Genomic DNA, 14003 nt, shown 5'->3' with positions numbered 1-14003 from the left:
GAAACACAAAGCCTAGAAGAGAATCCACAAGTCTCCTATCCTAGGGGAAAGAGGGAGGCATGAAAAAAAGACACGACACTGACACTTATTATTCTTCAGAGGGTTCTGGGAAGATCTCCATCCTGCTGCTATTCTCAGGAAAAACAACATTCATTCTTTTCTGTAAGGAACAGAGTAACCCAAGCCTTTTATTCAGCACCAGACCAAACGTGGGTGGAATGCATAACCAGAACAGATGGGGTAGAGCCGGGAGGGCACTATTAAGGTAGGAGGCAGACAGCTACAGCTCAGAGCAGGACCTTGTCACCAGGAGAGGACAAAAGGAGCTACTACACACGGCAGGAAAGACTGCGGGATGTGACACAGAGCAGCGTGAGAAGCTGCTGAAAGCTACAGAGAGTACTGTGGGGGACAGACAGATTTCACTGGTGGTTAAGGGGCAGTGACATGAGAGATGATCCAAATGCAGAGATAATCAGATGGGAGTGTTGTGGGTCTTCTGGGGAGTCAGGTCTTGCAGATGCAGCAGTGCTCAGGTAACCACACCAGTGACATGGGGCACAGCCAGAATTACCTCTTCAGTATCAGAAATAACAAATTTGAGTACAGATGTAGTGAAACTGGGACCAGTGAGGAAAAACTAATCAGGGGCAGGTTGTTTATTAAGGCAGAGACAAGGGCAGAGAAAGGGAGGGACCAAGATGGCTGAGGATGAACAAGCACGGGAAAACAAAGACTCTGTGTGCAATAGAAGAGTCACGCTGAGAGCAAGCCGCTGGTGAGTCTACTCGCCTGCTCAAGCCCTGGACCTGCCCACGACAGTCTGTGCCACCTCCGTATTCAACTCAGTGCCTGTTTTCCAGAGTATGTCACTAGCAAACCTCAGGCAGGACTGGATGGCGTTTAGAACATGAGGTCCACGTGCCAGCAGCTGGTCAGACTTGGGCCCTGTGGCCAACTAATTGACAGATGAAACATCTACCGCCAGTTACTAAAGGGGGTGTGAGTGTGCGTATGCACACATGTGCACTTATTGCCACACGTGAACTTCAATTCTGGTCAGTCAAACCAGGTGGAACAGCAATCACCCATGTTGGCCATGCCTGTGAGTGGTTTGTGTTCACGTGGGTGTCACCAGTTAAAGGCACTGCGCGGTCCGTGCAGCCAGCCACGCGTGTACTCTCTGCTTGTGAACAGATGTGTGCGTGTACCTACACCTCTGCGATAGGACACCTCTTCTATGACTCTAATACCCGCTCAGCCTCACCACTGGCTGGACCTACGATGGGGAAAAGCAGCAAGCAGAACAAGAGGTGAAATCTTCTGGGTGTTAAAAATGCAAAAGACTTTACTTCATGGAATCACGGAGTTTACTTCCCTTAACAGTTGCTATTGGTGCTAAACTGCCTGTGCCAGGGAACTAAAGAACTGAAGGGAAAGGAAGAATGAAACAGGTTTATTTCACAGAATCACAGAACCACCGAATAGGTGATGTTGGAACAGACCTGTGGAGATTGTCTTGTCCCACCCCATCGCTCAAAGCATGGTCAACTACAGCAGGCTGCTTTGGACTGTTCTGGGTTGGGTTTTGAGTACCACCATGGAGGGAGACTCCGCAGCCTCTCTGGGCAACCTGTTCCAGCATTCAATCACTTTTACAGTAAAAAAAAAAAGTTGTTTTGCATATTTAAGTGGAATTTCTCATTTCAGTTTGTGCTCATTACCTCTTATTCTGCCACTGTCTACCACTGAGAAGAGTGTAGCTATGCCTTCTTTACTGCTTCCTACCTGGCATTTATACACATTGACAAGATCCCCCCGAGCCTTCCCTTCTCCAGTCCCAGGGCTCCCAGTCTCTCCTCGTGTGTCGGATGCCTTTAATCATCCTTGTGGCCCTTCGCTGGACTCTCTCCAGTCAGCTGGCCCCCAGCCTGTACTAGTGCACGGGGTCATTCCTCCCCGGGGCAGCACTTGGCATTTCCCTTTGCTGAACTTCACGAGGTTCCTGTCTGCCCAGTCCTCCGGTGTGCTGAGGTCCCCCTGAACAGCCAGTACTAGCCAGTACGCTGACTGGAGTGGCTACTAAATAGGTAAGTTTGACCATGGGATAAGGAGAGAGAAGTCCTGCTCTGGGTGAGAAACCACTACTAAAAAAAACCACCTAATTTTCAGAAGCAGCCAAAATTATCAACGGGTAAAAAAGGACCAGTGCAAAGAACCCGGACTAGAAAACAGGACAAAGAGCAAAACAAGAATAATGGAGAAGCAACAGCCTGAACAAAGATGATTGAAAAAAGGTGACAGAGTAAATAGAACACAGGTAAAAATGAAAGTTAATTCTTCAAAGAAATTATTTGTTTGCACCAAATTGCCGGGAGACACTGATGAGACTGACAGCACGGCACCCACAGCTCTAGGTTATCCTGTGACTATCAGGAAAAACAAACGGTGCCCAGACACACAGAGACATCAAAGTCCTGTTCCGTGAAACCTAGATCAGTGAACTCTGGTTATTCCCCACTCAAAAAGATAACACAGACAGGAACGAGAAAAGGCACAAACTGTTTTCACAGATGAAGAACGCTGACAAACAGTTCTGTTGTCCAAGACGGGCCTTTTTCACAGCCCCGCTGCCAGCAGAAGGCGCAGGGAGCGAGACACCACTTTCAGCAGCCTGTGACAGATATTATTCTTTGTGTGCAACTAAAAACAAATCCCCCCTGACTACACAACGTACCGATTACTATGAGGGATCTAATCTCCTTACCTGGGATTCAGTGAGGTATCCAGCGTCACGCCCCTGATCAAGACCAGTCTTTACGACCTAGTCAAAGAAGAACAATAAAGATACGCCGCTGTCAAGTCACGTGTGCCAATTGCTACTCCAACTGCTATGAGAGTCCTTGTTTAGCTGCACCTCCTGTTTTCACCAGTCACCCCTCCCCAATATTCAAGGCACACTTCAGACTCTCTGGGTCCTGTCCATGCTGTTCAAAACAGAGCTATGAATCACCTTGTACTTCCAGCACAGAATAGCTACGATGGCAAGGAATTTTCTATCAGGTTAATTTTTACACATAACTTGTGGTTTCAGGAATTGTTTTCAGTAGGACAGTGCTCCTGCAATGTCATTGCTCTCGGAATCAGAGGCGGGGCATCCCCAGGTTTTAGAGAAGTCTTAGCAACAACCTAAATAGTGAAAAGTCACTTTAAGGATTCAACCATGGACAGTGTCTGTAAGTAATACAACACCTGTGTAACTCAGGGGAATAACTTTTAAAGTATTGCATGGCCAGTGCTGTGAAAACAGCAATTTATATTTTCCTGACTTCAAACATGTTAACCCAACTCTTTAGAAACTGTACAGGAAACCTGGAAAAACTGCAGCTGCAAGTTTCACGGACACAGTATTCCAGGCAAGCTTTTCCTTGATTGGGATTCTTGATCTTCCCCTTACTGGTACCAGTATCACAAAAATTGGTGATCATATTCTGGGAAGCTATTCCGCCTTTTACCACGCTTGCTTGATACACCACACAGCTAGCACTCATCAAGACTGATTTGCTGTGAAGACCAGGGTGTATGGCTTGACCCAGAGGAAGGAACCACCTTCCCTCTGTCCGTTGCCACGTTATCCCACAGATCCACCTTCACGGTAGTTTCTTGGGCCTCGCAGTGGTGGTTACCTCAATGATCTTTAGCGGAGCAGGGTAGAGTCCTTTGGTTTGCTTCTGAACTTTGCCCTCCACTGTCTTGTAGACTTGCTGCCTCACGAAAGGAAGAGCCATAGCATAGTCTGTTATCTCTGCAAGATGGGACAAAACACGTCTCAGCACAGTGCTATATGCACAACCAGCCTTTAAATGATTAACTGGAAAGATAAAAGTGTATAGGTCTGAACATCTGCAATAGAAACATGCACCTCAAACTCAGCTAGCCACAAGTAGCACGGTCTGCTCAGAAGGGCACCCATGGCTTGTTACACAGATGAGTCTTATTCAGGGCTACAGTACCCTCCTACTCCAACTGGTGACAGACTGAGCTCTGTGGAGTAGAACTCACACAGAGATGTCATCATTTTTGGGCTCTGCAACTGCATGAGGGCGCTGCTGAAGAGGATCAGTGCAGAGCAGACCCACAGAGCTGTTATGCCCACAGACTTACTCTGTATTAGCCCTTTCGATCTTTTGGCAGACACAGTTCTGTTGGCCAGTCCTCTGGCAAAGCCAATGGCTACCTCCTCCAAGTACTCAATTGTTCGTGCTTCTGGAGTCTTCACACCTGGCCCTGTGAACAAAAGAGAAGTCTTGAGGAAATGCAGCAGAAGTTATAGAATGGTTTGGGCGGGAAGGGACCTTTAAAGGCCATCTAGCCAAACCCCTGTGCCATGGGCAGGGACACCTCCCCCCAGCCCAGGTTGCTCAGAGCCCACATCCAGCATGGCCTTGAACACCTCCAGGGATGGGGCAGCCACAGCTCCTCGGGGCAGCCTGCGCCAGGGGCTCACCACCCCCACAGGAAAGAACTTCTTCCCAGTATCTCACCTAAATCTCCCCTCTTCCAGTGTCAAACCGTTCCCCCTCGTGCCATGGCTCCCCTCCCTGATCCAGAGTCCCTCCTCAGCTCTCCTGGAGCCCCTTTAGGCACTGGAAGGGGCTCGGAGGTCTGCACGGAGCCTTCTCTTCTCCAGGCTGACCCCCCCACCTCTCCCAGCCTGTCCTCCCAGCAGAGGGGCTCCAGCCCTCCCAGCATCTTCGGGGCCCCCTCTGGCCCCGCTCCACCAGCTCCATGTCTCTCCTGTGCTGAAGCCCCCCGAGCTGGAGGCAGCACTGCGGGGGGGGGTCTCCCCAGAGCAGAGCAGAGCGCAGCAGAGGGGCACTATCCCCCCCCCCCTCGCCCTGCTGGCCATGCTGCTGGGGATGTAGCCCGGGATGCCGGGGGCTTGCTGGGCTGTAGCACGCGTTGCTGGCTTGCGGCCAGTCATGAGCCATATCCACTGATGGAGTCACTCCATCATAGAAGCCCCCTGTGTTATCAGCCAGGACTTGCCCTTGGTGAAGCCATGCTGGCTGTCTTGAATCACCTCTCTGTCCCCCATGTGCCTTGGCATAGCTTCTAGGAGGATCTGTCCCATGATCTTCCCAGGCACAGGTGAGGCTGACAAGTTGGTGGTCCCCAGCATCCTCCGTTCTACCCTTTTAAAAAATGGATGCAATATTTCCCTTTTTACAGTCACCGAGGACTTCTCCTGACTTCCATGATTTTTCAAATACCACGGAGAGTGGCTTGGCAACTACATTATCACCGATGGATGATGATGTAGAGAAGCAAGGATGAGACAGCAACATGTTCCTTTGAATTGCTACCATGCTATCCCCTGCTGCCTGTTCGACGTTTCTTGATTATGAACAATGAGGGAAAGGCTCAACAGGCAACTATGTGAAGGCCCCAAGGCATTTAATATCCCCGGCATTATGCAGAAAAGCCAAAATGCCAGCTCCCAATGGGAGTAGAGAGCTCCTTCAACTTCAACATCTTAAACTTAAACATGCCACTTAAACATCAACACCACTTTCATGGAGCCATGGGATAGCTTTGGCTGGAAGGGACACCATCCTGTCTGACCCGCTGCTCAGAGCACAGACAAGTTCAAAGTTAAATCCAACTCTGAAATTAGATCAGGTTGCTTAGGCACATGTTCTGCCAGTCTTGGAACACCTCCAAGGATGGAGGTCCCATCACCTCTCTAAGCCCTGTTTCAGTGCCTGACTGTCTTTTTGCAAATTGTGCCCTTTAGCCCTCACCCCTTCACTTTGCAGAACTGCAGGCACCACTGTATCTCAACACAACTTAAGTGTTCCGCCTGCCCTCCCTCTTGTTGCACCTCTCCTTTCTTATGTGGTACGGTGAGTCTGCACAACTAAGTCGTACCAACACTGTTGCTATTAAATATATAGGCAAGTTATGAAGCACTGTGTCCTTGAAAATTACTTGTACTGGAACTGATGTCCAACGAAACCTCCACCTTTGACCTCAGGTGCAGGAAATCTCTCAGCTGGTTTAGCTAACACCACACATAGCAACTCCCAGCCAGGCTCCAGGCGGTGTGCCATCCATCTTCTGGCCCCCCTGTGCTAACTTAAAGCTGTCCCACAAAGAACGAAGCAAGCCACCACAAAATGAGTTTTAGCAATCTCTGGGGCTGGGTTGCACAACTTCCAAGCACAGGACTTGTATGTGCAGTACAGGAGGATAGAGTGCAGGGCTGAAAAGACAGTTGTGTAAAGCTGCTGGAGGCAAATACAATGAGTCATTAATGAAAGAGCAATGCCCAGCAACTCTGCACAGGGCCGCCAGCTAAACGTGAGCCTTGGGGCTGCCTCTGAACTAGCAGAACAAACCTGATGAGGTTACAACTCTGCATCCTTATGGCTGGGCAACCTCTTTAACCTTCACTATAAACTGCTCCAACCTCACCCAGATGCTGCACAGAGTCCTTAGAGCTAAGAAAACACCCAGCAGACAGTTAAAGAACAAAAACAAAACAGGGAACTCCTCCTCTTTCACATCCCACTACTCTCTCCCTCCACCAAAAGCTGAGATCTTCAATTCCAAGGTTTCACCTCTCTTTGCATAAAATCTTGAGAGCGTACTCTCAGCAAACCCCAATGCTGCTGCCTGCTGGAGGGTCTCTCGGCAAGAAGGATGTACATTTTGACCAGATCATGAAAGCTCACTGTTCAGAAGTCTCACTCATGCCCTGGCAGCATGTCAGAGCCATTCTAGAGGGAAACAGTCCAAACAAAACAACATATTTCATTTTACAGGCAGCTCAGAAAACTTAACCCAGAGCTGCTGCATAATCGACATTTCAGCAATGCCCAGTAGGTTTTAGAAAATTTACTGGCAATTTGAGAGCATTTGGGATTTCTGAGTTCAAACCTTACCAGCTTCCAAATTCTCTTCCCACCACTTCAAGGCAACAGGTCTGAGACCTTTCAGCTTTAGTGACCTGATGTGCTAAATGACGTGAACACTTGATTCCCCCTTTCCATTACCTTGGGTGTTCAATGCCAACAAGCACTGGACTTTGACACTACAGCTGAAGAAAAGAGCTGTTTATTTGTAAGTCTGAGCTATAAGAACTATTCAGGCAAGGTGGTCAAACCCACGTATGTGGGTTTACTTTACTCGCGGTTACCTCCCAACAATTTGTAGTGTCCTAACCCAGGAGCTCCAAGCTGTCGACTCACATCTGCTTTCTGATAAAAAAAGGCACACGCCAGAATTAGATCTGGGCACAGTAGCAAATAGATCAAGAGAATGCTGTAGAGTTCTCTACTGAAGGAGAACTGATTGCACCCCATGAAATTGCCTCCTGATTAATGCTGTCTCTCTCCTTCAAAGCCTTCTATAATCAGCTAAAGCATCACCCCAGTCAAAGCTGCTCTCCCCCAGACGTTGAGAATGAAAATGAGAATACTCAGCAGAAGGCCTCCTGGCACTGGCTGCTATTTGAATGAACAAGGAATGCCTCTAATGCTTGCACAGAATTTGTTTTTTGTGTTCCTCCTATGAGCTTATCTGGTCTGAGCCAGGATTCCAAACAGCTCTTCAGAAAGTTCAGGTTTCCTTTAAGCGAGCCAGTGTAATTGTTGGTATCAAAAGCCACGTTTGCTGGCTCTTAAAAGCCAATTCACATTTAAGCAAGTATACAGTCGTAAAGTTTATTCAGGCAATTTTAACTTAAGCCCGGGTACCACTGATCTGTTTTATAAGTGAGAATACGATTAAGGATATCTCATCCAGCTGAACGCTGGCACGTGAGGCAGAACTGACACAGGCCTTCCCTTGCACTTCTCAGGGTAGGCAGCAACATATTTTCTTTTTGTTTATTTTATTTTCTTCAAATTCAGGAGCTAAGGGCCACCAGGGTACTCTGGCCACGCTATGCCTGGGGAAAACAAAGCTCAGCACAGTGCAACTGGGTGGCAGTACCAGCTGGCACAGTGGTTTCCATTCTAATTCCTGGCTGCTCACACCTTTCAGAGGCGGCTGCAGAGGGTTTGCCCCTCCATTTAGTCACCTTCCAAGAAAGCCGCCCCTAGTGAAAGGGCAGCAGAAGCAAGAAATTATTGACTAGCCCACGCAGCACTTGGAAGTGCAATTTGGTCTGCAGTTCGCAAGGAATTTCTGCATCCAACTTCAGTCAGTTGGCAATTCAGAGCGCCTACGCCGTGGGGGTTGGCTTCTTCTCAAGATCTTGTCACAGAGATTAACATCTGCAGGCTGCATAAATGTAGACATCGGTCACCTATTCTCCTTTCGTTATGGGTTGCAATCTGTCCCTCTGACATGATAAATGAGGAATGCAGGTTCTTATCTGTATAATTAGCTTATGCAAGAGAGCCAGCAGGCCTGCCCTCTATGCTAACCTTTCCCAGTTCACTTAGCTCTAGCAGGAGCCTGACATTTCAAGGTCCCCATGCACATGCCTCTAAGGTGGGAATGGAGACTGCACTGCAGAGCACGGTAAGGACTTTGCAGTCCATATGCTTTGCCCCTACCAGACTGCTGACTGCATCAATGGCTTCTCCACCCATTTCAGCAAGGCGGAGGGGTTAACTGACAGGCAGCGAATCAAGCAACTGAGAGGTGTCATGTCTGACCTAGTGGGTCCACCAGCTGGTCAACCAGACCCATCTTCTTTGCTTTGTCAGCACGGATGTTCCTTCCGGTCAGCATCATATCAAAGGCAGCAGGAAGTCCCACCTGGAAGGGCAGAAAGGGGACTTCAGAATGGGAGCACGGCGTGCAGCAGAAGCGGCTATCGAGTAAAGGTTTTCTCCTGCTTACCATCTTTGGCAGCCTCTGAGTACCCCCTGCCCCTGGCAGGAGACCCAGCAACACTTCAGGCACTCCCAAGACTGTTTTCTTGTCCTTTGTCGCTATTCTGTAGTGACAGGCAATGGCCACCTTAAAAAAGGAAGAGAAAACTAAAGGTCTCCCTGCGAAAGGCCACAGACGAACCGGACGTCCATCACAAAAGTCTTTTCTACACGCTGTTCCCGACCCTACCCCAAAATTCCCTAATTCAACTGCCTAAATTCCCTCTGTGCTCACTGATGGCTTCTTCCAGCAAGGGAAGCGCACACAGGCAGATCACAGCAAGCAGCTATGACACGAACACGAAACTACCAAACTGAGGCAAGCTATTTTAAAATCTCATCTAGACCATCAAGGGCCAAATTCATTCACTACACTGAGAGCATGGACCCATTTACAGATCAGCCGTGACACTTGGTTTATCACCTGGTCACCAAGTTCAGATCTGTGACCACAGTGCCTGTAAAAAGTTGTGACTGCTTGAGAAATCAGTACCCAACTGAAGAGACTCCATTCCCACAAGGTTATTCGGTTTTAGTAACAACTTTGCTCCAGGAATTACTACAGATTCTTTCAGTTTACAAAATCCTAAATGGAGATTACGAAGCAAACGCTGCACCCAGCCAAAGCGGCAAGCAACAGAGCAGAGTACGCCGGCCAGGGTGGAGCCTGGCCAGGTTCCCCACACTCATCCCTCTTGCAACAACTTTTAAAAGAACAGAAGTTGCTGGGATACGAGACTCAGTTCATCTGAAAAGCAACAATTTCCAGCCTGGACTCTGCCAGCAGCATTTATCCAGATCCAGTGCCTGCCGGAAACAGCCGGTTTTCCCTGGGACACTCAGCTAAATATTAGCCTGGCCCACAGAGATTCATATTCGATTAACTCTCTTTCAACAGAAACAGAAAATTTAGTATGGCAGAGCCCTGAAGCACAACCGAGCCATTAACTTGTCACAAACTCATTTGAATGGATGTAACGAACCCACATCAGGTCTCCAATCCCTCTCACACTAAGTAGTCCTGCCGGCATCATTTGGCTGGTTTGGAGACGCAGCACTATCAACTCCCACTGCTGCTTGTCAGGCCCAGAATTGTTCAATACCTCCAGTCCTCCTCCCAGACAGGAGCCACTGATGGCAGCAACTACAGGCTTTGGAGACTGCTCAATTTTTTCTAGCATCTTCTGTCCTTCCTGAGAGAGCTGAGTCACTTCCTGAGAAGTCTTGCAGGCTTCAATCATGCTGCAGTGAGGCAGAAAGGCTGATCAGAATTGGAAAAGCACTGAGAAAACAGTAGTAAAACAGAGAGTGCTTCAAGGAGTTTGTTCCCCTTTTCCCACAAAGCTCCAGTGACTGACAGACAGGCAAGAGCTATTTAGTCCCCCGCTCTTACACTAACAGACAACACAGGAAGACTACTAAATTCAGTGGGTTAAATCACTTCGTGGTGACACTGGGCTGCGCCTGCAGGCAGTGAATGAGTTTCCTTGTGTCAGAGCTCTGAAAGCCTTCGGGGGAGAGGAGGAAGGGTCATAGGAAGCCTCAAAGCACTTGCCAGGAAGGGTGGAGGGGAGAGCCCAGGATAACTTTTTAGAGGAGCAGATGGCCAGTGCTCTGATATTGCACTCTGCCAATTAGAGACTCTCCGTGCCAATTATTTTCACGGAGGCTAGCAGCGTTTGCCAGGCAGGCGCAATTTGGGAGGCTTGTAGTGTTGAGACCAGCAGACACCTCTTAAACACAGCTTTGCTCTGCTTACCAGCTCTAGCCACTGCCTCCTTCCCACCCCAACATAGATCAAGTCTCTGCCCCTGCACAAGGCCAGCCAAAAAACTAAAAAGGTTTTGATGGGCCTATCTGTAATTCACCTTCTTTCCTCAGAGCTTTCTGGCTTTTCATGCCTTTAAACAACTATTTTGTCCTGGTCAATGTCAGGACTGGAAGCCAATGGCACTCCAGGTCCCAGTGCGAGCACCCACACGGGTCGTCCTGCATCCTGCAGGAGTCACCCACGCTGAATCGCCTGGGAGGCAGCTCAGATGCTCCGCGTGGCCGAGCGCCAAATCCTGCCTAACCGAGGGGCCACGCTGGCAGACTGCCAGGCACTCAGCTTAAATGAAGTCCTGCATGTAAATTATCTGCTCTTGTCTCCCAGACCAAAGGACAATGCTCACCCTGGAGCCAGGAAGGGTTTCCTTGGCTGCCACCCCAGCACGCAGGAAGGAGTGACCAAGTGTTACTGCCAAATTGGGTTTAGTGACTTGCCGTGTTCCTCTTTATCAAGGTCCTAACTTCATTTGAGCAAGTTAGGCATCCTGTGCACATGGATTTCATTCCCAGCCTCTGCCTCACCCCTGGGGAGACGTCAGTGACAAACTGCTCGGACTTCACAGTGCACCGGACCGCTGGCCCTGGATGCTGGACTTCAGAGAAAGCTCCAGCAGCGTAACTTCTAATGCCCCCGTACTTACTCGATATCTGCTCCAGCAATGAAAGAGCCTGGCTTTGAAGAGATGAGGACGGCACTTTTGACAGCTTCATTGGCCCAGATCTCATTCATTACATCAGTAAACTCTGCGTTCAGTTGTTTGGATAGAGTGTTCACCTGAAGGCAGCAAATAAGCATTGTAAATAGGGAGCCCAGCAGACAGCGGAGTTTAACCTCTGATTAAGTACTGGGCTCAGCCATCCTATCATCAGAAAACTTGCACAGAAGACAGACTGACAACAAAAAGCCAAAGCCAATGGTAGGTCTGAATGGGTTTTCTGATCTGTGTGAGGCCAGGAGCAGCAGTAGCTTGACAGCATTTCAAGATCTGCTTTCTGCAAAGAAAAGGAAAGGAATTCGCCCAACAGCCAGACCACTGCTTGGCACGATTATAATGCTTCTGGGACACTCAAATTGAGCCCAGATTTGCTATAAAAGTTAGTTCATCTTGAGTCATAATACGGTGAGAAAAAAAACTCCAAGATGAAACCTGGCAGCAGGTCATCAAGTAATCTGTTATTAAGAAGTTCGTCCTTAACCTCACCAACAGTGGGTTTGTGACCTCAAACACAGATTTCATGAGCTTCTAAGCTTTTTTTTTTTTTTCTATATAATGGACACTCTACTTAACCACCTTGAATCCAAGAACTTAGTAAGATTTAGTGCTACCTTGTGCCAGTGAGAGACAAGTAAGTTTAGTACATATAAAATACTTCCATGAGGCACTTTCAGATGTCTCATTAAACACCCAAATGCTCATTCTCCTATTTCGACTTTGTTCACAACTTTGAAAGGCTGCTGGTTAGGAAAGTTCTTAAGTCTTAAATTAGCATTTTCAATGCTTTGTGCATACAACTGCTGTTCCTGCCATTTCCACTTACACATCTATTAACCACAGGCAGCTAAAACAGTACCTTTGAATTTGGTGTGTTGAAGCGTACAACAGCGACATCTCCTTTGATATCACAGCTAACATGGGTTCTATCTGGAAACGAAGAGAAATGTGTTATCAGCTTATGCTCAGTGGATTTTAAGAAGGAAAACGAACTCATGTAGAAAGGCTTTACACTTACTCTGAAGTGCAGTGGAGGTGGAGATGTTACAGCAAGCATAACCTAAAGAAAAGATGTTGCAGATGTTAAAGAAATTCTCAGTGGTCTCAGCTTAATTGTCCTTTATGAATGCATCCTCCCATCTCCCCTCATGTGCCGAGTACAGTGTTTTGGAAAATCCCGAATATGAGCTAGTTCCTTCTCTTACGGCTTGACCTGTGCCACCACCAGAGTTCAGCAGACTCCACGCTATTGAAGTGACCTTCACAGCACAGATTCCACACCGCAGCTTCCCAAAGCAGCAATGCCAAACTGAGGGCAAAAAAATCAAAGCCTTCTTCCCAAAGAGCTGACAAGAGATGGAGCAAGCAGCACACAGGGGTGTTTTGCCTTTATTATGCACATTTCAACACTTCTTCACACCCTAAACCGGAGACCTTGCTGCACTTCGGAAAGTTTCAAGCCTGCAAGTTAACTTCGGAAATCAAACATAACTGCCCTGGAATATTTCTGTAAAAAAACGCTCTTGTGCCAGTGAGAATGTGTCAGAATGGTGCCACCCCCAGTATTACTTCACAGATCACGGGCTTTACATCTGGTGAGCCACAAAAAGAGCACACAAAATATTTATTCTTGCCTCCAGCTATCAACAAAATACTAGATCCATCTCTACTAATTACATATGGAAGCAGCTAGACAAACTTGTCTTGTTTCAAAGCACTCAGAAAACTCAGACCAGGTATGAAGAAATTCTGTCCACAAGGGAAATGCCACTCTTCTGACTCATAAATCCCAGATCTCCTTTTTCTGCTGGGAAATTGTAATTGGCCTGATGATCCCTCTACACGAATGAAGCCCAGTTCTATTCAAGCGACCTTGATCTTGACCGAGAGGATCCTCTAACACAGATCTAGGCTGAATCCCTGCCAAAGCTGCTTTAAGTCTGAAAGCTAGTAAAAGCGTTACTTCTTAAGCCCCACAGGCACATTTAGCAACTGGAACACAGCCATTTAGCTAGGGGAGGGTTGCTGCTCAACACTGATAAAATGTTCAGGAATGAAACATTCCCATTCCCAGCAGCAAGAGGGCAGAAAAGCCGGTACAGGGAAAACAAGCTCAAAACCTCAGCCTGCACCTCATCAAGAGGTGCTTCCCCCTCCCGCAGTCCCGTGACACCGGCACAGGGCTGGAGCTCCACTGCACTTTGCCCCTCTTTCCACCTTCTCTCTGGTGCTGGCAGCAGGGACTGACCTTTGCGCTCCATTCCCTGAGCCCAGGATACACGGTGCGACGCTGTGGGGATGGAAATTCAGTGTCAGTCTGTCCCGGCAAACAGGTTTATGTGTGCATGTGTGTGTCATGTGCCCACAGCACCACAAAGAGTGAACTGGTTTCCACTCCAAAGCTACTTTAAAGTAATTTTTGACTAGGACAACACCCAGATTGTGATTGCTGTAGCCAACATTAATTTCCCTAAACTTTTTGTATGCTAAAGCTGGTACTCCTGAAACTAAACGCCAATGCTCATTTCCCACAAAACCGAGCGTGGTCTGAGAATAATTTCTCTGCTGACAG

At 48.1% G+C, this 14003-nt stretch overlaps 1 protein-coding gene across 1 annotated transcript in view; it reads right to left on the bottom strand.

The window, feature by feature from the left end:
* HADHA (hydroxyacyl-CoA dehydrogenase trifunctional multienzyme complex subunit alpha) overlaps positions 1–14003 on the bottom strand; it is a 28023-nt gene that overhangs the window by 11196 nt on the left and 2824 nt on the right. Inside the window, exons 2-10 of the mRNA XM_082481820.1 lie at positions 12450–12491; positions 12291–12361; positions 11360–11493; positions 9992–10130; positions 8857–8976; positions 8670–8772; positions 4165–4287; positions 3687–3805; positions 2768–2824 (exon numbers count right to left, since the gene is read on the bottom strand). Coding sequence (XP_082337946.1) covers positions 2768–2824; positions 3687–3805; positions 4165–4287; positions 8670–8772; positions 8857–8976; positions 9992–10130; positions 11360–11493; positions 12291–12361; positions 12450–12491 — 908 coding nt within the window. The remainder of the gene's footprint in view (positions 1–2767; positions 2825–3686; positions 3806–4164; positions 4288–8669; positions 8773–8856; positions 8977–9991; positions 10131–11359; positions 11494–12290; positions 12362–12449; positions 12492–14003) is intronic.

This window comes from Vanellus vanellus (genome assembly GCF_965231255.1).
Source record: "Vanellus vanellus genome assembly, chromosome: 3".
NCBI classification, from domain to species: Eukaryota; Metazoa; Chordata; class Aves; order Charadriiformes; family Charadriidae; genus Vanellus; species Vanellus vanellus.
The sequence above is the reverse complement of the archived record's forward strand: the minus strand, read 5'-3'. Positions and strand labels throughout refer to the sequence as shown.